At 34.8% G+C, this 21,154-nt stretch overlaps 2 protein-coding genes across 3 annotated transcripts; one reads left to right on the top strand and one right to left on the bottom strand.

Moving 5' to 3' along the window:
- Positions 1 to 7,611: 7,611 nt before the first annotated feature.
- On the bottom strand, positions 7,612 to 11,170 carry LOC135121803 (uncharacterized). Its single transcript, XM_064046086.1, has 4 exons — positions 10,363 to 11,170; positions 9,597 to 9,952; positions 7,902 to 8,231; positions 7,612 to 7,632 (listed from the first exon to the last, which is right to left on the bottom strand). The coding sequence occupies exons 1-4, from the start codon at positions 11,168 to 11,170 to the stop codon at positions 7,612 to 7,614; spliced, it is 1,515 nt and encodes a 504-aa protein (XP_063902156.1).
- A 2,217-nt stretch (positions 11,171 to 13,387) lies between these two features.
- Positions 13,388 to 14,697, top strand: LOC135121802 (uncharacterized). Of its 2 annotated transcripts, none has more exons than XM_064046085.1 (6): positions 13,388 to 13,828; positions 13,895 to 13,960; positions 14,020 to 14,079; positions 14,139 to 14,192; positions 14,246 to 14,314; positions 14,375 to 14,697. In XM_064046085.1, the coding sequence occupies exons 1-6, from the start codon at positions 13,438 to 13,440 to the stop codon at positions 14,662 to 14,664; spliced, it is 930 nt and encodes a 309-aa protein (XP_063902155.1). In that variant the 5' UTR covers positions 13,388 to 13,437; the 3' UTR covers positions 14,665 to 14,697. The 2 variants fall into 2 exon arrangements, with proteins under 2 accessions (XP_063902155.1, XP_063902154.1); XM_064046084.1 differs by having other exon boundaries at positions 13,889 to 13,960.
- The last annotated feature ends 6,457 nt before the right edge of the window (positions 14,698 to 21,154 follow it).

The raw sequence follows: 21,154 nt of genomic DNA, 5'->3' as shown, positions 1-21,154 counted from the left end.
TTGATGGTTTCGTTGCACTTTCCGAGCCCGTAGGGTATCTGATTGGCTTAAAAGTACAAGAAAACACTTCAAAAGTGACGTTTCTGAAGAATTTTAACAGTTTTCTTGTATCTACGAACGCCAGAATGCATAAAATTGACCTAAACGTCTCCTTTTCCTATTCTGAGTCGATTCTGCATGCTTTAAGTGTGTTTGGTGGCTCAGAACCATCAAAAAACGTTGAAATATAGTTCAAATTCAATAAAAATCGACAAAAATACAGTTTCTAGCTAAAATTTGATGGTTTCGTTGCACTTTCCGAGCCCGTTGGGTATCTGATTGGCTTAAAAGTACAAGAAAACACTTCAAAAGTGACGTTTCTGAAGAATTTTAACAGTTTTCTTGTATCTACGAACGCCAGAATGCATAAAATTGACCTAAACGTCTCCTTTTCCTATTCTGAGTCGATTCTGCATGCTTTAAGTGTGTTTGGTGGCTCAGAACCATCAAAAAACGTTGAAATATAGTTCAAATTCAATAAAAATCGACAAAAATACAGTTTCTAGCTAAAATTTGATGGTTTCGTTGCACTTTCCGAGCCCGTAGGGTATCTGATTGGCTTAAAAGTACAAGAAAACACTTCAAAAGTGACGTTTCTGAAGAATTTTAACAGTTTTCTTGTATCTACGAACGCCAGAATGCATAAAATTGACCTAAACGTCTCCTTTTCCTATTCTGAGTCGATTCTGCATGCTTTAAGTGTGTTTGGTGGCTCAGAACCATCAAAAAACGTTGAAATATAGTTCAAATTCAATAAAAATCGACAAAAATACAGTTTTTAGCTAAAATTTGATGGTTTCGTTGCACTTTCCGAGCCCGTAGGGTATCTGATTGGCTTAAAAGTACAAGAAAACACTTCAAAAGTGACGTTTCTGAAGAATTTTAACAGTTTTCTTGTATCTACGAACGCCAGAATGCATAAAATTGACCTAAACGTCTCCTTTTCCTATTCTGAGTCGATTCTGCATGCTTTAAGTGTGTTTGGTGGCTCAGAACCATCAAAAAACGTTGAAATATAGTTCAAATTCAATAAAAATCGACAAAAATACAGTTTCTAGCTAAAATTTGATGGTTTCGTTGCACTTTCCGAGCCCGTAGGGTATCTGATTGGCTTAAAAGTACAAGAAAACACTTCAAAAGTGACGTTTCTGAAGAATTTTAACAGTTTTCTTGTATCTACGAACGCCAGAATGCATAAAATTGACCTAAACGTCTCCTTTTCCTATTCTGAGTCGATTCTGCATGCTTTAAGTGTGTTTGGTGGCTCAGAACCATCAAAAAACGTTGAAATATAGTTCAAATTCAATAAAAATCGACAAAAATACAGTTTCTAGCTAAAATTTGATGGTTTCGTTGCACTTTCCGAGCCCGTAGGGTATCTGATTGGCTTAAAAGTACAAGAAAACACTTCAAAAGTGACGTTTCTGAAGAATTTTAACAGTTTTCTTGTATCTACGAACGCCAGAATGCATAAAATTGACCTAAACATCTCCTTTTCCTATTCTGAGTCGATTCTGCATGCTTCAAGTGTGTTTGGTGGCTCAGAACCATCAAAAAACGTTGAAATATAGTTCAAATTCAATAAAAATCGACAAAAATACAGTTTCTAGCTAAAATTTGATGGTTTCGTTGCACTTTCCGAGCCCGTAGGGTATCTGATTGGCTTAAAAGTACAAGAAAACACTTCAAAAGTGACGTTTCTGAAGAATTTTAACAGTTTTCTTGTATCTACGAACGCCAGAATGCATAAAATTGACCTAAACGTCTCCTTTTCCTATTCTGAGTCGATTCTGCATGCTTTAAATGTGTTTGGTGGCTCAGAACCATCAAAAAACGTTGAAATATAGTTCAAATTCAATAAAAATCGACAAAAATACAGTTTCTAGCTAAAATTTGATGGTTTCGTTGCACTTTCCGAGCCCGTAGGGTATCTGATTGGCTTAAAAGTACAAGAAAACACTTCAAAAGTGACGTTTCTGAAGAATTTTAACAGTTTTCTTGTATCTACGAACGCCAGAATGCATAAAATTGACCTAAACGTCTCCTTTTCCTATTCTGAGTCGATTCTGCATGCTTTAAGTGTGTTTGGTGGCTCAGAACCATCAAAAAACGTTGAAATATAGTTCAAATTCAATAAAAATCGACAAAAATAGTTTCTAGCTAAAATTTGATGGTTTCGTTGCACTTTCCGAGCCCGTAGGGTATCTGATTGGCTTAAAAGTACAAGAAAACACTTCAAAAGGGACGTTTCTGAAGAATTTTAACAGTTTTCTTGTATCTACGAACGCCAGAATGCATAAAATTGACCTAAACGTCTCCTTTTCCTATTCTGAGTCGATTCTGCATGCTTTAAGTGTGTTTGGTGGCTCAGAACCATCAAAAAACGTTGAAATATAGTTCAAATTCAATAAAAATCGACAAAAATACAGTTTCTAGCTAAAATTTGATGGTTTCGTTGCACTTTCCGAGCCCGTAGGGTATCTGATTGGCTTAAAAGTACAAGAAAACACTTCAAAAGTGACGTTTCTGAAGAATTTTAACAGTTTTCTTGTATCTACGAACGCCAGAATGCATAAAATTGACCTAAACGTCTCCTTTTCCTATTCTGAGTCGATTCTGCATGCTTTAAGTGTGTTTGGTGGCTCAGAACCATCAAAAAACGTTGAAATATAGTTCAAATTCAATAAAAATCGACAAAAATACAGTTTCTAGCTAAAATTTGATGGTTTCGTTGCACTTTCCGAGCCCGTCGGGTATCTGATTGGCTTAAAAGTACAAGAAAACACTTCAAAAGTAACGTTTCTGAAAAATTTTAACAGTTTTCTTGTATCTACGAACGCCAGAATGCATAAAATTGACCTAAACGTCTCCTTTTCCTATTCTGATTCGATTCTGCATGCTTTAAGTGTGTTTGGTGGCTCAGAACCATCAAAAAACGTTGAAATATAGTTCAAATTCAATAAAAATCGACAAAAATACAGTTTCTAGCTAAAATTTGATGGTTTCGTTGCACTTTCCGAGCCCGTAGGGTATCTGATTGGCTTAAAAGTACAAGAAAACACTTCAAAAGTGACGTTTCTGAAGAATTTTAACAGTTTTCTTGTATCTACGAACGCCAGAATGCATAAAATTGACCTAAACGTCTCCTTTTCCTATTCTGAGTCGATTCTGCAGGCTTTAAGTGTGTTTGGTGGCTCAGAACCATCAAAAAACGTTGAAATATAGTTCAAATTCAATAAAAATCGACAAAAATACAGTTTCTAGCTAAAATTTGATGGTTTCGTTGCACTTTCCGAGCCCGTAGTGTACCTGATTGACTTAAAAGTACAAGAAAACACTTCAAAAGTGACGTTTCTGAAGAATTTTAACAGTTTTTTTGTATCTACGAACGCCAGAATGCATAAAATCGACCTAAACGTCTCCTTTTCCTATTCTGAGTCGATTCTGCATGCTTTAAGTGTGTTTGGTGGCTCAGAACCATCAAAAAACGTTGAAATATAGTTCAAATTCAATAAAAATCGACAAAAATACAGTTTCTAGCTAAAATTTGATGGTTTCGTTGCACTTTCCGAGCCCGTAGGGTATCTGATTGGCTTAAAAGTACAAGAAAACACTTCAAAAGTGACGTTTCTGAAGAATTTTAACAGTTTTCTTGTATCTACGAACGCCAGAATGCATAAAATTGACCTAAACGTCTCCTTTTCCTATTCTAAGTCGATTCTGCATGCTTTAAGTGTGTTTGGTGGCTCAGAACCATCAAAAAACGTTGAAATATAGTTCAAATTCAATAAAAATCGACAAAAATACAGTTTCTAGCTAAAATTTGATGGTTTCGTTGCACTTTCCGAGCCCGTAGGGTATCTGATTGGCTTAAAAGTACAAGAAAACACTTCAAAAGTGACGTTTCTGAAGAATTTTAACAGTTTTCTTGTATCTACGAACGCCAGAATGCATAAAATTGACCTAAACGTCTCCTTTTCCTATTCTGAGTCGATTCTGCATGCTTTAAGTGTGTTTGGTGGCTCAGAACCATCAAAAAACGTTGAAATATAGTTCAAATTCAATAAAAATCGACAAAAATACAGTTTCTAGCTAAAATTTGATGGTTTCGTTGCACTTTCCGAGCCCGTAGGGTATCTGATTGGCTTAAAAGTACAAGAAAACACTTCAAAAGTGACGTTTCTGAAGAATTTTAACAGTTTTCTTGTATCTACGAACGCCAGAATGCATAAAATTGACCTAAACGTCTCCTTTTCCTATTCTGAGTCCATTCTGCATGCTCTAAGTGTGTTTGGTGGCTCAGAACCATCAAAAAACGTTGAAATATAGTTCAAATTCAATAAAAATCGACAAAAATACAGTTTCTAGCTAAAATTTGATGGTTTCGTTGCACTTTCCGAGCCCGTAGGGTATCTGATTGGCTTAAAAGTACAAGAAAACACTTCAAAAGTGACGTTTCTGAAGAATTTTAACAGTTTTCTTGTATCTACGAACGCCAGAATGCATAAAATTGACCTAAACGTCTCCTTTTCCTATTCTGAGTCGATTCTGCATGCTTTAAGTGTGTTTGGTGGCTCAGAACCAGCAAAAAACGTTGAAATATAGTTCAAATTCAATAAAAATCGACAAAAATACAGTTTCTAGCTAAAATTTGATGGTTTCGTTGCACTTTCCGAGCCCGTAGGGTATCTGATTGGCTTAAAAGTACAAGAAAACACTTCAAAAGTGACGTTTCTGAAGAATTTTAACAGTTTTCTTGTATCTACGAACGCCAGAATGCATAAAATTGACCTAAACGTCTCCTTTTCCTATTCTGAGTCGATTCTGCATGCTTTAAGTGTGTTTGGTGGCTCAGAACCATCAAGAAACGTTGAAATATAGTTCAAATTCAATAAAAATCGACAAAAATACAGTTTCTAGCTAAAATTTGATGGTTTCGTTGCACTTTCCGAGCCCGTCGGGTATCTGATTGGCTTAAAAGTACAAGAAAACACTTCAAAAGTAACGTTTCTGAAAAATTTTAACAGTTTTCTTGTATCTACGAACGCCAGAATGCATAAAATTGACCTAAACGTCTCCTTTTCCTATTCTGATTCGATTCTGCATGCTTTAAGTGTGTTTGGTGGCTCAGAACCATCAAAAAACGTTGAAATATAGTTCAAATTCAATAAAAATCGACAAAAATACAGTTTCTAGCTAAAATTTGATGGTTTCGTTGCACTTTCCGAGCCCGTAGGGTATCTGATTGGCTTAAAAGTACAAGAAAACACTTCAAAAGTGACGTTTCTGAAGAATTTTAACAGTTTTCTTGTATCTACGAACGCCAGAATGCATAAAATTGACCTAAACGTCTCCTTTTCCTATTCTGAGTCGATTCTGCATGCTTTAAGTGTGTTTGGTGGCTCAGAACCATCAAAAAACGTTGAAATATAGTTCAAATTCAATAAAAATCGACAAAAATACAGTTTCTAGCTAAAATTTGATGGTTTCGTTGCACTTTCCGAGCCCGTAGGGTATCTGATTGGCTTAAAAGTACAAGAAAACACTTCAAAAGTGACGTTTCTGAAGAATTTTAACAGTTTTTTTGTATCTACGAACGCCAGAATGCATAAAATTGACCTAAACGTCTCCTTTTCCTATTCTGAGTCGATTCTGCATGCTTTAAGTGTGTTTGGTGGCTCAGAACCATCAAAAAACGTTGAAATATAGTTCAAATTCAATAAAAATCGACAAAAATACAGTTTCTAGCTAAAATTTGATGGTTTCGTTGCACTTTCCGAGCCCGTTGGGTATCTGATTGGCTTAAAAGTACAAGAAAACACTTCAAAAGTGACGTTTCTGAAGAATTTTAACAGTTTTCTTGTATCTACGAACGCCAGAATGCATAAAATTGACCTAAACGTCTCCTTTTCCTATTCTGAGTCGATTCTGCATGCTTTAAGTGTGTTTGGTGGCTCAGAACCATCAAAAAACGTTGAAATATAGTTCAAATTCAATAAAAATCGACAAAAATACAGTTTCTAGCTAAAATTTGATGGTTTCGTTGCACTTTCCGAGCCCGTAGGGTATCTGATTGGCTTAAAAGTACAAGAAAACACTTCAAAAGTGACGTTTCTGAAGAATTTTAACAGTTTTCTTGTATCTACGAACGCCAGAATGCATAAAATTGACCTAAACGTTTCCTTTTCCTATTCTGAGTCGATTCTGCATGCTTTAAGTGTGTTTGGTGGCTCAGAACCATCAAAAAACGTTGAAATATAGTTCAAATTCAATAAAAATCGACAAAAATACAGTTTCTAGCTAAAATTTGATGGTTTCGTTGCACTTTCCGAGCCCGTTGGGTATCTGATTGGTTTAAAAGTACAAGAAAACACTTCAAAAGTGACGTTTCTGAAGAATTTTAACAGTTTTCTTGTATCTACGAACGCCAGAATGCATAAAATTGACCTAAACGTCTCCTTTTCCTATTCTGAGTCGATTCTGCATGCTTTAAGTGTGTTTGGTGGCTCAGAACCATCAAAAAACGTTGAAATATAGTTCAAATTCAATAAAAATCGACAAAAATACAGTTTCTAGCTAAAATTTGATGGTTTCGTTGCACTTTCCGAGCCCGTAGGGTATCTGATTGGCTTAAAAGTACAAGAAAACACTTCAAAAGTGACGTTTCTGAAGAATTTTTACAGTTTTCTTGTATCTACGAACGCCAGAATGCATAAAATTGACCTAAACGTCTCCTTTTCCTATTCTGAGTCGATTCTGCATGCTTTAAGTGTGTTTGGTGGCTCAGAACCATCAAAAAACGTTGAAATATAGTTCAAATTCAATAAAAATCGACAAAAATACAGTTTCTAGCTAAAATTTGATGGTTTCGTTGCACTTTCCGAGCCCGTTGGGTATCTGATTGGCTTAAAAGTACAAGAAAACACTTCAAAAGTGACGTTTCTGAAGAATTTTAACAGTTTTCTTGTATCTACGAACGCCAGAATGCATAAAATTGACCTAAACGTCTCCTTTTCCTATTCTGAGTCCATTCTGCATGCTCTAAGTAAGTAAGTAAGTAAGTAAGTAAGTAATTTTATTGTGCTAAAAAACATAAAGTTTATACACTCGTCCAAAGTTTACAAGAATGTAATAGTAAAAATAAACATAAAAACCATGCAATACAATACTTATGTAGATTATGAGCTAGCTACATGATAAACAAGAAATTACTCAAAATTATATTGAAAATATTCATTGAAACTATAAAAACTATTTTCGGTTAAGACATCCTTGATTTTTTTTAGAAATTGAGATGGTGGAAGGTTGCGGAAACTCTGAGGTAATTTGTTAAAGAACACTATACAGAAATAGTTCCTGGCAGTTCTGCAACGGTTTATTCTCAAATTTTCGATTAACAAATTTGTGGACCTGGTATTATAGTCATGGAAAGAACTCAGTGTAGGAAATTGATTAATTTGGTTTACTAAAAATTTAAAACAGTGATAGATGTACAAGCAGGGCAATGTCAAAATATTTAAGGATTGAAATGAAAATTTGCAATCATTACGATAACCAATACCTGAAAGGATTCTAATAGCTCTTCTTTGAAGCCTAAAAAGGTTTTGTGACGAGGCGCTGTGTCCCCAGATTAGTATACCATATACTAAGTGAGATTGTATTAGCGCATAATATGCAATTTTTAATATATTTTGATCAACATGATTTGATAAGTTTCTTAAGAGATAAGTATTTTTAGAAATGATGTGAACAATATAATCCACATGTTCATGCCAAAGTAATTTAGTATCTAGAACAATTCCGAGAAACTTGTTAGTACTTTTCGTATCCGCAAAAGACTTATCTTTCTTCAATGAAAATACCATCTGAACTGATTTGTTCTTATTTACGCAAAGTTTGTTGGCGGAAAACCAAGGTTCCGCTTGCGAAGATATATTCATAAGAGTACTTATTACTAATGAAGATGACATTGCCTTTTTACTAAAAGTAGTATCGTCCGCGTACAATATCGTAAAAAAATCAGGGAAAAAGTATGGCAGATCGTTCACATAAATTAAGAAAAGTAGAGGCCCTAAGATGGACCCCTGAGGTACACCATACGCGATTTGTTCTTTATCGGAGACTATACCATCAACAGAGACTACTTGCAATCGATTCAAAAGATACGATGAAATTAATCTAGTGGCATCTGGCTGAAAGTTGTAAAAAAAAAGTTTACGGATTAGTATTTCATGAGACATGCAGTCAAATGCCTTACTAAGATCTAGGAAGGCAGACACAAAATATTCACCATCTTGAAAGGATTTAACGACATTATCAATAAAAGATAGAACAGCTTTTTCAGTGGATAAGCCTTTTCGAAATCCAAACTGATTTGTACAAAACAAGTTATTACTAATAAAGAATTCAAGGATTTGTTCTAACATTAATTTTTCGAACACTTTAGACAACACTGGAAGAAGGGAGATTGGTCGATAGTTATCAACTTCATTGACATTACCTTTTTTGTATATTGGACATACCAAAGCCAATTTTAAGCAGTCTGGAAAAACCGAGTCAACAATACATTTATTTATTAATTTGGTCAAAGGTGCAATTAGTATATCCTTTACTGATTTTATAACGTCGACATTGAACCCATAAATATCTTTACTGCTCTTATTTTTTAATTTATTCAATGCCTCACGTACTTGTACCTCACTAACTGTCCTGAATTTAAAGAACATATGTGACGTGTTATTAACAGATATCATAATTTTAACAGGATCAAGATTAGTATTTGGTAAGGAATTAAGAATATTTTTAGCAATGCTCGAGAAATGTAAATTGAATTCGTTAGAGGAAATTTTTGTAGTTTCATGAATAGTACGTTTTCTACTTCTGTTTATTAATGACCACATAGCTTTAGAATTATTAGAATTGTTTTTAATAAAGACATTATTAGCTGCAATTTTAGCTTTTTTAACAGCTTCTTCATATTTACGCTTAAAGTTATTATACATTATTTTCAAACCCAAAGTCCCATATAATCTGTAAGAACTATATATTAGATGCAGAGTTTCTCGCATGATTTTTAAATCAGGGGTATACCAAATTATATTATGGACCTTGGATCTGTTACACGATAGTTTCTTCTCAGGACAGGCGATATTATAATACAATAGTAGCGTATCTATAAAGATCGAGAACAAATCAGACGCATTAAAGTCGCAATTTTGATCAATGAAACTCCAATCAACTTGTTGTAATAAATTAAAAAACATGATTTTCCCAAACTGTGAGATGGGCCTTACATATTTAGGAATAAATGAGTTATCGAATACAGCTTCCTTTAGAGTAACATTTACACATATTCCAGTATGGTCCGACTGATAAAGTTTAGCAGGTGTTATATTTATCATATCTGAATTAATATTAGTAAACACATTATCAAGTGTGTTGTTATAACGCGTTTTAAATCTGACAGTAGAATATAAGCCGTAGCTAGACAAAAGATTACAAAAATAATTGGCTTTTGCATCATTAGTGCCAAATAATAAGTTAAAATCTCCACCCACTATGACGTATTTAGATTTGCAATGAATTTCATTAAGAAGAATGACTATAGTATCAATAAATTTATGAAAATCGCCTTTTGGCGAGCGATAAACCGTTATTAAAATTAAATCTAACTTAGTGATAAGTACGCCGCATAATTCGCAATCCACCTCAGCAGAAAGTGCTGATACCTTATCAGACAGAATCTTGAAGGGGATACTTTGGTGCATCAGCTCCATGACTCCTCCATGCTTCTTTGAAGACCGCGCAAAAAATGCTGCCGTGTTGAAATCGGGCACATGAATATTATCGATTTCGATATGGTTCAACCAATGTTCACAAAGGCAGATACAATTTATTTTTAGAATTTCCACTTCTGAAAAAAGCATATTAAATTTGTTTCTAATGCACTGTATGTTTAAAAATAAAATTCGAAAACTGGCCCCTTTGAAACAGAAATTTTCTATTAATTCACTAGGGACGTATTCACTTTTTCGTTTTTTAAGAAGTAAAATTTTTTCACTAAAATTCCTTCCGGCCATAATTCCTCCTTGAAGAAATCCTTAAAAATTGTTTCCTCCACTGTGATTTTGAATGACACGCTTTTGGCAGTAGGCCTCTTAGGAAGTTTGTCAACACTAATTTCTTTATCAGAGAATTTAGACTTTAAGAATAGCTTCAAATCGTTTTCAGACGTGTTTGGATGTAAATTACCGACATAGATATACCCATTTCGCGGCACAGCCTTTATCAACGTATCATTTTCATTTGTAGCAGAAGCTTTACCTCGAATGAAGTTACGCTTTTTCTTTCTTGAGACAACAGTTTGAAAACCTTCGGCATCATTTAGGGCGTTGTGAGAAGATATTTCTTCATTTTTTTCATTTTTTTCCATGTTCGACGATGCTACGTTTAATGATGGATTAGATGGAATAAACGGGATAACCTTTGGGTCTAAAACGGATTTATTATTGTTATCCTTCGGAATTTTCTGCTGTTTATTAGTTTTTTGGCCGGATCGGTTTTGGACACTCTTATCGCGTGATGTTTTATAGTGTACTTTTTTTTTCCACTCGTTTGTATCGTTTATGCCATCGGAAGATATATCGGAGAACACATCGACATCGAAAGAGGGCACCTTCAACAAATTATTTTTGGGATAATCTGTCAACATTTTTATCATATCAACATTGGAACTCTTCACATTGTTAAGCTCTTGTTTAAGACTTCGAATTTCGTCACGCAGGGAGACGGTGGCTGCTTCTATTGCCTTGCGTAAGATGCTAGAAAAGGTGTTGCTTTTTAGGAAACTAATTACTGTTTCCGTTATCGAAGTTTCTTCATCTCCTATCTTGACAGATGTACTCTCTGAAGTCGCTGTTTTATTGTGATGAAGACATTCCATTTCTGTTTCGGTAAAGAAACTAAACACTTCCTTTTTTTTATTTTTTTCACGAGCACAACTAGGGTGATAAGTTAGCCCACAAACTACACAACGTGTACACTTGCTTCTTAGCACTTGTTTGCATTTATCGCACTTTATTTCCGATTCACTTCTTTGAGAATCCGAAAACACTTCTTCACTCGTCGCCATCTTGTTCGAGGAAGTGTGTTTGGTGGCTCAGAACCATCAAAAAACGTTGAAATATAGTTCAAATTCAATAAAAATCGACAAAAATACAGTTTCTAGCTAAAATTTGATGGTTTCGTTGCACTTTCCGAGCCCGTAGGGTATCTGATTGGCTTAAAAGTACAAGAAAACACTTCAAAAGTGACGTTTCTGAAGAATTTTAACAGTTTTCTTGTATCTACGAACGCCAGAATGCATAAAATTGACCTAAACGTCTCCTTTTCCTATTCTGAGTCGATTCTGCATGCTTTAAGTGTGTTTGGTGGCTCAGAACCATCAAAAAACGTTGAAATATAGTTCAAATTCAATAAAAATCGACAAAAATACAGTTTCTAGCTAAAATTTGATGGTTTCGTTGCACTTTCCGAGCCCGTAGGGTATCTGATTGGCTTAAAAGTACAAGAAAACACTTCAAAAGTGACGTTTCTGAAGAATTTTAACAGTTTTCTTGTATCTACGAACGCCAGAATGCATAAAATTGACCTAAACGTCTCCTTTTCCTATTCTGAGTCGATTCTGCATGCTTTAAGTGTGTTTGGTGGCTCAGAACCATCAAAAAACGTTGAAATATAGTTCAAATTCAATAAAAATCGACAAAAATACAGTTTCTAGCTAAAATTTGATGGTTTCGTTGCACTTTCCGAGCCCGTTGGGTATCTGATTGGCTTAAAAGTACAAGAAAACACTTCAAAAGTGACGTTTCTGAAGAATTTTAACAGTTTTCTTGTATCTACGAACGCCAGAATGCATAAAATTGACCTAAACGTCTCCTTTTCCTATTCTGAGTCCATTCTGCATGCTCTAAGTGTGTTTGGTGGCTCAGAACCATCAAAAAACGTTGAAATATAGTTCAAATTCAATAAAAATCGACAAAAATACAGTTTCTAGCTAAAATTTGATGGTTTCGTTGCACTTTCCGAGCCCGTAGGGTATCTGATTGGCTTAAAAGTACAAGAAAACACTTCAAAAGTGACGTTTCTGAAGAATTTTAACAGTTTTCTTGTATCTACGAACGCCAGAATGCATAAAATTGACCTAAACGTCTCCTTTTCCTATTCTGAGTCGATTCTGCATGCTTTAAGTGTGTTTGGTGGCTCAGAACCATCAAAAAACGTTGAAATATAGTTCAAATTCAATAAAAATCGACAAAAATACAGTTTCTAGCTAAAATTTGATGGTTTCGTTGCACTTTCCGAGCCCGTAGGGTATCTGATTGGCTTAAAAGTACAAGAAAACACTTCAAAAGTGACGTTTCTGAAGAATTTTAACAGTTTTCTTGTATCTACGAACGCCAGAATGCATAAAATTGACCTAAACGTCTCCTTTTCCTATTCTGAGTCGATTCTGCATGCTTTAAGTGTGTTTGGTGGCTCAGAACCATCAAAAAACGTTGAAATATAGTTCAAATTCAATAAAAATCGACAAAAATACAGTTTCTAGCTAAAATTTGATGGTTTCGTTGCACTTTCCGAGCCCGTAGGGTATCTGATTGGCTTAAAAGTACAAGAAAACACTTCAAAAGTGACGTTTCTGAAGAATTGTAACAGTTTTCTTGTATCTACGAACGCCAGAATGCATAAAATTGACCTAAACGTCTCCTTTTCCTATTCTGAGTCGATTCTGCATGCTTTAAGTGTGTTTGGTGGCTCAGAACCATCAAAAAACGTTGAAATATAGTTCAAATTCAATAAAAATCGACAAAAATACAGTTTCTAGCTAAAATTTGATGGTTTCGTTGCACTTTCCGAGCCCGTAGGGTATCTGATTGGCTTAAAAGTACAAGAAAACACTTCAAAAGTGACGTTTCTGAAGAATTTTAACAGTTTTCTTGTATCTACGAACGCCAGAATGCATAAAATTGACCTAAACGTCTCCTTTTCCTATTCTGAGTCGATTCTGCATGCTTTAAGGCCCGGTATTTCAGTTGTTGGTTAAACCAAGAAATTATAGTTAACCAAAAAAAGTTTTGGTTAAGTGTATTTCAGTGTGGGGTTAAGATATTTGACGGTTAAATTTCTTGGTTACTTTAACCCAGCCCAGCTAGGTGGTTTAACCATTATTTTTTTGGTTAACACATGCGCAGTAGACGCCACTGTCCGCGAAATTTTGGGAGACATTTTGAAGACCAGTTTTGACAGTTGTTCTTGTTATTAATCACCATTCTAACCTCGTTTTCTCGTGCCTGTTGTTGTGTTTTTTTTCTCTGTTAAGTATATAATAAAAGCTACAGGATGAACAGTGAACGTGAACGTGTTAGATCAAAAAATTTTGAAACACAAGAAATTTGCCTACTTGTAGATTTGGTTAGACAAAACAAGAAGGTGATCGAGTGCAAAGAAACTGGAATCGTCAATAATAAGCAAAAGGGGATAGCCTGGGAGAAGTTGACAGAAACATTTAATGCCATTTCTGGTACCGTGCCTCGAACGTCCAGGAATCTAAAAGACAAATGGACAAATTTAAAAAAAACCGCAGTTCGCAATTTTGCCCACGATAAAAAATACGCACGAGGCACTGGCGGTGGTCCCTCCAAAGGCCCAACAGAGACGTCAGTAGACGCAACTGTCCGCGAAATTTTGGGAGACAGATTGACAGGTTTACCAGCGGTGTGTGATAATGATGGTAAGTTATCACTTATTAGACATTAAAATAACAACAACATGGTTATAATTGATTCTTAAGTTTTAGATGTAGAAGAAATAAGAAACGGAAATGAAATTGAGGATTCAATTGTCCCAGAGATTGAAAATGAAGGTAGCTATACAAAAAATATATACATACTTGTAAATTTCATAATAACACCTTTTTTGTAGAGAATATGGGGACGTCAAACAGCTTCTTCACAGAAAACAGTGCCTCTTCATCACAATTAGGTAAGTGCAAAGTAATAAATTAATTGTTATTAAAATTATAATATATATTTTATTTTTAGTTTTAGAAGAAGACGTAGTTGCACAACTGGGGGATACGCAGGAAAATGAATTAGGTAAGATATAAAGTATTGTTAAACATTAAACACATGGTTATTTTTTTTTTCAGACTGGTCACAATACACTCCAAGGATGTTAAAAAAGCTTCCCTCGAAACCACTACATGTTTCAAAGAAAGGTGATTTGACATAATTAATAATAGTAAGAAGTAACTTTGAAAATAAAATGTACTCCGCAGGTAAAATAAGAGTGGGTGGAAATATTACTAATTACAAATGGTGTCAGCTTGCCGACGAGAAAAGGAACAACTCAGTTTTCAAAAAAAAGTTACTTGAAGAAGACCACAAGCAAAAACAGGAAATCCATGCAATAATGAAGAACCAATTGCAGGAGGAACATGAGCAAAAACTGCGACATCGTGAAGAAGAACATTGTGTAAAATTGAAATTAATGCAGGAGGAGCATGCATTAAGGATGACATTGTTGAAACAACAAATCACGTTCTCCGATGTTGATAATAATCAGTAAATCAGTGAGATATAATAAATTAATTTCATATAATTTTGTTTTTATTTACTTGGTTAGATGAATACATAAGTGATGTGAACAATGAAAAATACTAAACCAACTAAAGCATAGAGCGGAACATGAGCTGAAATTGCATTTAATGAATTTAGAAATAATTTATAAACTTCTACATTATGTATGTAAATTTACAAATTTGCAAAATATGCAATGAATTCATTTCTTGCTCTGTTGTTATTATTTCTATTTACATCATCAGCAACTGGTACATCATCTGCCAAATCAAAAGCTCTTTGCTCTTCGAGATTTAAGGGAGGTGGTGTAATTAACAACATTTCCATTGATGTAAGAGCGTGATTCCTGAAATAGATTCATTAAACAGCTTATATTATTTTAAATTGTATATTTTATACCAATTTGTCGGATGCTTTATGACATCATGAATTGAATGTAACAAATTTGTTACAGATTCTTTTGACAGTCTGAACCTACAATAAAATTCTTGGTCGTCCCAGTAATTAAAATGGTCCTTTCGTATCTGTATTCTAGGAACTTTGCGAATTCGTCCCAAGCGGACAACAAAATTAATAACTTGCTCATCGTCTGAGTCACTATCGCTAGAAGAGTAAATATTTGCCATTTTTTTAAATTATTTTTCACACGATTCACTTAAAAAGAAACAACACTTTCACAATCAAAATGTAAATAAAGCAAAAGTGAGGTTATAAAAACGCCTACACGCCCACCAAAATATGAAAGAATATATCCTCGCACATGCTCTTTTCAACTGGTAGACCAATTACGATACCAACTTAAGAGAAATAATGGTTAGTTAACCAGAATATACTTAACCAAATTTTCGACACTGAAATACCGGTTCTTGGTTAAAGTTTTGGTTAAAATTTAACCAAGGTTAGTTAACCGTGATTTTAACCAACTACTGAAATACCGGGCCTAAGTGTGTTTGGTGGCTCAGAACCATCAAAAAACGTTGAAATATAGTTCAAATTCAATAAAAATCGACAAAAATACAGTTTCTAGCTAAAATTTGATGGTTTCGTTGCACTTTCCGAGCCCGTAGGGTATCTGATTGGCTTAAAAGTACAAGAAAACACTTCAAAAGTGACGTTTCTGAAGAATTTTAACAGTTTTCTTGTATCTACGAACGCCAGAATGCATAAAATTGACCTAAACGTCTCCTTTTCCTATTCTGAGTCGATTCTGCATGCTTTAAGTGTGTTTGGTGGCTCAGAACCATCAAAAAACGTTGAAATATAGTTCAAATTCAATAAAAATCGACAAAAATACAGTTTCTAGCTAAAATTTGATGATTTCGTTGCACATTCCGAGCCCGTAGGGTATCTGATTGGCTTAAAAGTACAAGAAAACACTTCAAAAGTGACGTTTCTGAAGAATTTTAACAGTTTTCTTGTATCTACGAACGCCAGAATGCATAAAATTGACCTAAACGTCTCCTTTTCCTATTCTGAGTCGATTCTGCATGCTTTAAGTGTGTTTGGTGGCTCAGAACCATCAAAAAACGTTGAAATATAGTTCAAATTCAATAAAAATCGACAAAAATACAGTTTCTAGCTAAAATTTGATGGTTTCGTTGCACATTCCGAGCCCGTAGGGTATCTGATTGGCTTAAAAGTACAAGAAAACACTTCAAAAGTGACGTTTCTGAAGAATTGTAACAGTTTTCTTGTATCTACGAACGCCAGAATGCATAAAATTGACCTAAACGTCTCCTTTTCCTATTCTGAGTCGATTCTGCATGCTTTAAGTGTGTTTGGTGGCTCAGAACCATCAAAAAACGTTGAAATATAGTTCAAATTCAATAAAAATCGACAAAAATACAGTTTCTAGCTAAAATTTGATGGTTTCGTTGCACTTTCCGAGCCCGTAGGGTATCTGATTGGCTTAAAAGTACAAGAAAACACTTCAAAAGTGACGTTTCTGAAGAATTTTAACAGTTTTCTTGTATCTACGAACGCCAGAATGCATAAAATTGACCTAAACGTCTCCTTTTCCTATTCTGAGTCGATTCTGCATGCTTTAAGTGTGTTTGGTGGCTCAGAACCATCAAAAAACGTTGAAATATAGTTCAAATTCAATAAAAATCGACACAAATACAGTTTCTAGCTAAAATTTGATGGTTTCGTTGCACTTTCCGAGCCCGTAGGGTATCTGATTGGCTTAAAAGTACAAGAAAACACTTCAAAAGTGACGTTTCTGAAGAATTTTAACAGTTTTCTTGTATCTACGAACGCCAGAATGCATAAAATTGACCTAAACGTCTCCTTTTCCTATTCTGAGTCGATTCTGCATGCTTTAAGTGTGTTTGGTGGCTCAGAACCATCAAAAAACGTTGAAATATAGTTCAAATTCAATAAAAATCGACAAAAATACAGTTTCTAGCTAAAATTTGATGGTTTCGTTGCACTTTCCGCGCCCGTAGGGTATCTGATTTGCTTAAAAGTACAAGAAAACACTTCAAAAGTGACGTTTCTGAAGAATTTTAACAGTTTTCTTGTATCTACGAACGCCAGAATGCATAAAATTGACCTAAACGTCTCCTTTTCCTATTCTGAGTCGATTCTGCATGCTTTAAGTGTGTTCGGTGGCTCAGAACCATCAAAAATCGTTGAAATATAGTTCAAATTCAATAAAAATCGACAAAAATACAGTTTCTAGCTAAAATTTGATGGTTTCGTTGCACTTTCCGAGCCCGTAGGGTATCTGATTGGCTTAAAAGTACAAGAAAACACTTCAAAAGTGACGTTTCTGAAGAATTTTTCAGTTTTCTTGTATCTACGAACGCCAGAATGCATAAAATTGACCTAAACGTCTCCTTTTCCTATTCTGAGTCGATTCTGCATGCTTTAAGTGTGTTTGGTGGCTCAGAACCATCAAAAAACGTTGAAATATAGTTCAAATTCAATAAAAATCGACAAAAATACAGTTTCTAGCTAAATTTGATGGTTTCGTTGCACTTTCCGAGCCCGTAGGGTATCTGATTTGCTTAAAAGTACAAGAAAACACTTCAAAAGTGACGTTTCTGAAGAATTTTAACAGTTTTCTTGTATCTACGAACGCCAGAATGCATAAAATTGACCTAAACGTCTCCTTTTCCTATTCTGAGTCGATTCTGCATGCTTTAAGTGTGTTTGGTGGCTCAGAACCATCAAAAAACGTTGAAATATAGTTCAAATTCAATAAAAATCGACAAAAATACAGTTTCTAGCTAAAATTTGATGGTTTCGTTGCACCTTCCGAGCCCGTAGGGTATCTGATTGGCTTAAAAGTACAAGAAAACACTTCAAAAGTGACGTTTCTGAAGAATTTTTCAGTTTTCTTGTATCTACGAACGCCAGAATGCATAAAATTGACCTAAACGTCTCCTTTTCCTATTCTGAGTCGATTCTGCATGCTTTAAGTGTGTTTGGTGGCTCAGAACCATCAAAAAACGTTGAAATATAGTTCAAATTCAATAAAAATCGACAAAAATACAGTTTCTAGCTAAAATTTGATGGTTTCGTTGCACTTTCCGAGCCCGTAGGGTATCTGATTGGCTTAAAAGTACAAGAAAACACTTCAAAGTGACGTTTCTGAAGAATTTTAACAGTTTTGTTGTATCTACGAACGCCAGAATGCATAAAATTGACCTAAACGTCTCCTTTTCCTATTCTGAGTCGATTCTGCATGCTTTAAGTGTGTTTGGTGGCTCAGAACCATCAAAAAACGTTGAAATATAGTTCAAATTCAATAAAAATCGACAAAAATACAGTTTCTAGCTAAAATTTGATGGTTTCGTTGCACTTTCCGAGCCCGTAGGGTATCTGATTGGCTTAAAAGTACAAGAAAACACTTCAAAAGTGACGTTTCTGAAGAATTTTAACAGTTTTCTTGTATCTACGAACGCCAGAATGCATAAAATTGACCTAAACGTCTCCTTTTCCTATTCTGAGTCGATTCTGCATGCTTTAAGTGTGTTTGGTGGCTCAGAACCATCAAAAAACGTTGAAATATAGTTCAAATTCAATAAAAATCGACAAAAATACGGTTTCTAGCTAAAATTTGATGGTTTCGTTGCACTTTCCGAGCCCGTAGGGTATCTGATTGGCTTAAAAGTACAAGAAAACACTTCAAAAGTGACGTTTCTGAAGAATTTTAACAGTTTTCTTGTATCTACGAACGCCAGAATGCATAAAATTGACCTAAACGTCTTCTTTTCCTGTTCTGAGTCGATTCTGCATGCTTTAAGTGTGTTTGGTGGCTCAGAACCATCAAAAAACGTTGAAATATAGTTCAAATTCAATAAAAATCGACAAAAATACAGTTTCTAGCTAAAATTTGATGGTTTCGTTGCACTTTCCGAGCCCGTTGGGTATCTGATTGGCTTAAAAGTACAAGAAAACACTTCAAAAGTGACGTTTCTGAAGAATTTTAACAGTTTTCTTGTATCTACGAACGCCAGAATGCATAAAATTGACCTAAACGTCTCCTTTTCCTATTCTGAGTCGATTCTGCATGCTTTAAATGTGTTTGGTGGCTCAGAACCATCAAAAAACGTTGAAATATAGTTCAAATTCAATAAAAATCGACAAAAATATAGTTTCTAGCTAAAATTTGATGGTTTCGTTGCACTTTCCGAGCCCGTAGGGTATCTGATTGGCTTAAAAGTACAAGAAAACACTTCAAAAGTGACGTTTCTGAAGAATTTTAACAGTTTTCTTGTATCTACGAACGCCAGAATGCATAAAATTGACCTAAACGTCTCCTTTTCCTATTCTGAGTCGTTTCTGCATGCTTTAAGTGTGTTTGGTGGCTCAGAACCATCAAAAAACGTTGAAATATAGTTCAAATTCAATAAAAATCGACAAAAATACAGTTTCTAGCTAAAATTTGATGGTTTCGTTGCACTTTCCGAGCCCGTAGGGTATCTGATTGGCTTAAAAGTACAAGAAAACACTTCAAAAGTGACGTTTCTGAAGAATTTTAACAGTTTTCTTGTATCTACGAACGCCAGAATGCATAAAATTGACCTAAACGTCTCCTTTTCCTATTCTGAGTCGATTCTGCATGCTTTAAGTGTGTTTGGTGGCTCAGAACCATCAAAAAACGTTGAAATATAGTTCAAATTCAATAAAAATCGACAAAAATACAGTTTCTAGCTAAAATTTGATGGTTTCGTTGCACTTTCCGAGCCCGTAGGGTATCTGATTGGCTTAAAAGTACAAGAAAACACTTCAAAAGTGACGTTTCTGAAGAATTTTAACAGTTTTCTTGTATCTACGAACGCCAGAATGCATAAAATTGACCTAAACGTCTCCTTTTCCTATTCTGAGTCGATTCTGCATGCTTTAAGTGTGTTTGGTGGCTCAGAACCATCAAAAAACGTTGAAATATAGTTCAAATTCAATAAAAATCGACAAAAATACAGTTTCTAGCTAAAATTTGATGGTTTCGTTGCACTTTCCGAGCCCGTAGGGTATCTGATTGGCTTAAAAGTACAAGAAAACACTTCAAAAGTGACGTTTCTGAAGAATTTTAACAGTTTTCTTGTATCTACGAACGCCAGAATGCATAAAATTGACCTAAACGTCTCCTTTTCCTATTCTGAGTCGATTCTGCATGCTTTAAGTGTGTTTGGTGGCTCAGAACCATCAAAAAACGTTGAAATATAGTTCAAATTCAATAAAAATCGACAAAAATACAGTTTCTAGCTAAAATTTGATGGTTTCGTTGCACTTTCCGAGCCCGTAGGGTATCTGATTGGCTTAAAAGTACAAGAAAACACTTCAAAAGTGACGTTCCTGAAGAATTTTAACAGTTTTCTTGTATCTACGAACGCCAGAATGCATAAAATTGACCTAAACGTCTCCTTTTCCTATTCTGAGTCGATTCTGCATGCTTTAAGTGTGTTTGGTGGCTCAGAACCATCAAAAAACGTTGAAATATAGTTCAAATTCAATAAAAATCGACAAAAATACAGTTTCTAGCTAAAATTTGATGGTTTCGTTGCACTTTCCGAGCCCGTTGGGTATCTGATTGGCTTAAAAGTACAAGAAAACACTTCAAAAGTGACGTTTCTGAAGAATTTTAACAGTTTTCTTGTATCTACGAACGCCAGAATACATAAAATTGACCTAAACGTCTCCTTTTCCTATTCTGAGTCGATTCTGCATGCTTTAAGTGTGTTTGGTGGCTCAGAACCATCAAAAAACGTTGAAATATAGTTCAAATTCAATAAAAATCGACAAAAATACAGTTTCTAGCTAAAATTTGATGGTTTCGTTGCACTTTCCGAGCCCGTTGGGTATCTGATTGGCTTAAAAGTACAAGAAAACACTTCAAAAGTGACGTTTCTGAAGAATTTTAACAGTTTTGTTGTATCTACGAACGCCAGAATGCATAAAATTGACCTAAACGTCTCCTTTTCCTATTCTGAGTCGATTCTGCATGCTTTAAGTGTGTTTGGTGGCTCAGA

This window comes from Zophobas morio, unplaced genomic scaffold, assembly GCF_036711695.1.
Source record: "Zophobas morio isolate AGI-343-1 ecotype UQ-CSIRO unplaced genomic scaffold, CSIRO_AGI_Zmor_V1 ptg000720l, whole genome shotgun sequence".
Classification (NCBI taxonomy): domain Eukaryota; kingdom Metazoa; phylum Arthropoda; class Insecta; order Coleoptera; family Tenebrionidae; genus Zophobas; species Zophobas morio.
Note: the sequence above shows the minus strand (reverse complement) of the source record. Positions and strands in the feature narration are given on the sequence as shown.

What these genes read in the sequence shown, in the direction of transcription:
- LOC135121803 (XM_064046086.1), bottom strand. Translation starts at nt 11,170, where the DNA reads ATGGCGACGAGTGAAGAAGTGTTTTCGGATTCTCAAAGAAGTGAATCG. An exon ending in GCAAATCTAAATACGTCATA is followed by an intron (nt 8,232 to 9,596) that starts GTGGGTGGAGAT and finishes TACAACTTTCAG; the next exon opens with CCAGATGCCACTAGATTAAT. An exon ending in AGAACAAATCAGTTCAGATG is followed by an intron (nt 7,633 to 7,901) that starts GTATTTTCATTG and finishes AAACCTTTTTAG; the next exon opens with GCTTCAAAGAAGAGCTATTA.
- LOC135121802 (XM_064046084.1), top strand. Translation starts at nt 13,438, where the DNA reads ATGAACAGTGAACGTGAACGTGTTAGATCAAAAAATTTTGAAACACAA. An exon ending in AGCGGTGTGTGATAATGATG is followed by an intron (nt 13,829 to 13,888) that starts GTAAGTTATCAC and finishes TTGATTCTTAAG; the next exon opens with TTTTAGATGTAGAAGAAATA. An exon ending in ACTACATGTTTCAAAGAAAG is followed by an intron (nt 14,315 to 14,374) that starts GTGATTTGACAT and finishes TGTACTCCGCAG; the next exon opens with GTAAAATAAGAGTGGGTGGA.